This window comes from Dipodomys ordii, unplaced genomic scaffold (assembly GCF_000151885.1).
Source record: "Dipodomys ordii isolate 6190 unplaced genomic scaffold, Dord_2.0 Scaffold37, whole genome shotgun sequence".
In the NCBI taxonomy this organism is placed as follows: domain Eukaryota; kingdom Metazoa; phylum Chordata; class Mammalia; order Rodentia; family Heteromyidae; genus Dipodomys; species Dipodomys ordii.
Window position 1 is genome coordinate 898,063 of NW_012267253.1, and position 1,936 is coordinate 899,998.

A 1,936-nucleotide genomic window follows, 5' to 3' on the forward strand; every position below is an offset into this window, starting at 1 on the left:
CTTCAGCTCAAGGCGAGCGCTCTACCACTTGAGCTACAGCGCCACTTCTGGTTTTCTGGTGGTTTATTGGAGATAGGAGTCTCACAGTCTCTCCTGCCCGGGCTGGCTTTGAACCACGATCCTCAGATCTCAGCCTCCTGAGTAGCTAAGATTACAGGCGTGAGCCACCAGCGCCCGGCTCGCTCTTTCTTTCTTTCCTATGTGGCTTATAAATCAGTTAAAACCTAACAGAAAAATTGCTAAAGTAAGTTTCTGGGTTTTTTTGGCCAGTCAGTCCTGGGGCTTGAACTCAGGGCCTGGGCAATGTCCCTGAGCTTCTTTTGCTCAAGGCTAGCACTCTACTACTTGAGCCACAGTGCCACTTCTGGCTTTTTCTATTTATGTGGTACTGGGAATGGAAGCTAGGGCTTTATGCATGTTAGGCAAGCACTCTACCACTAAGCCACAACCCCATATTTCTGAAATGTTTTTTCCAGAGACTCCATAATTGATAATAAAAGAATTCAGACCCATTATCTTTGTGTGTGTGTGTGTGTGTATGCCTCAGCCCCTTTTTCACTTTCTTTTTGTTTTGCTCCTTCCTTTTTTCCTTCCCTCCTTCCTTCTCTCCCTCTTGTCTTTCCTAAGGGAATGTTCTACACTTCACGTTGTCAAAACCTCTCCTGGCTTGAGCCTTGAGAACAAACCAGTCATCCTTTTACCTGATGGGAAGCAGCTACAAACCGGATCCAGCCATCATCCAGGGAGACAACGAACTCTCCCCTCTGAAGCTGCACATTCACTTGGCCTCCTCCAAACAAGACCAGTGGGTACACAGACACCATGCTGCAGTCTCGGATGAATACCCGACTAGTTTTGATCTTCTCATGGTACAGGAGATAGGGGCTTTCAAAGTGTCTGACCTGTAACATGAAGCCTTAGATGACAACAGCGCCACTGGCTACATAAAGGACATCCCACCAGTCCTGTGGTTAAAATATTACCTGTTTATTTATTTATTTATTCAAAATATTTATTAAGGACTCCCAAGTACCTTTCATCTGAGCACTAGGCTTGCTGGCGGGGAGGGGTACTTTTTGTATTCAAAAGGAATTTTTTATTTTACTTTTTTTTTTGTCAGTCATGGGATCTGAACGCTGTCCCTCAGCTCTTCAGCTCAAGGCCAGTGCTCTACCACTTGAGCCACAGCACCACTTCTGGCTTTTTCTGCTTCTGTGGTGCTGAGGAATGGAACCCAGGGCCTCATGCATGCACAAGGCAAGCACGCTACCACTGAGCCTCCTTCCCAGCCCCTCAAAAAGAATTTTTGAACTGTGTAACAATTATTTAAACAATTACATTTATTTTAAACAATTTATTTTAAATTAATATATAAACAGATAATTATACATATTCATGAGGTATTATATAATGCCTTGATACATGTGTATATTGTATGCTTAATTTTTCTTTTTTTTTTGCCAGTCCTGGTACTTGAACTCAGGCTCTGGGTGTTGTCTCTAAGCTTCTTTGGCTCAAGGCTAGTGTTTTACAATTTGAGCTACAGGTCTACTTCTGGCTTATTTTTTGGTGATTAATAGGATATGAGTTTCTTTTTTTTTTGGGTCTGGTCGTGGGGCCTGAACTGTGGGCCTGGGCGCTGTCCCTCAGCTCTTCAGCTCAAGGCTAGCGCTCTACCACTTGAGCCACAGTGAGACTTCCAGCTTTTTCTGCTTATGTGGTGCTAAGGAATCAAACCCAGGGCCTCATGCATGCAAGGCAAGCGCTCTACCACTGAGCCACCTTCCCAGCCCGGATATGAGTTTCATAGAAGTCTATGCTTAGGCTGGCTTTCAACCACAATCCTCAGATCTCAGCCTCCTGAATAGTTAGGATTGTAGGCATAAGCCACCAGTGCCCGGCAGGAATTTTTTTGTTGTTGTTGGTCGTGGGGCTT

The 1,936-nt window shown here is 44.7% G+C and overlaps 1 protein-coding gene across 1 annotated transcript in view; it reads right to left on the reverse strand.

Moving 5' to 3' along the window:
- Window positions 1-689: 689 nt before the first annotated feature.
- The window catches only part of Dhx57 (DEAH (Asp-Glu-Ala-Asp/His) box polypeptide 57), a 65,349-nt gene continuing 64,102 nt past the window's right edge, over window positions 690-1,936 (reverse strand). The window contains exon 23 of the mRNA XM_013017895.1: window positions 690-902. Coding sequence (XP_012873349.1) covers window positions 690-902 — 213 coding nt within the window. The remainder of the gene's footprint in view (window positions 903-1,936) is intronic.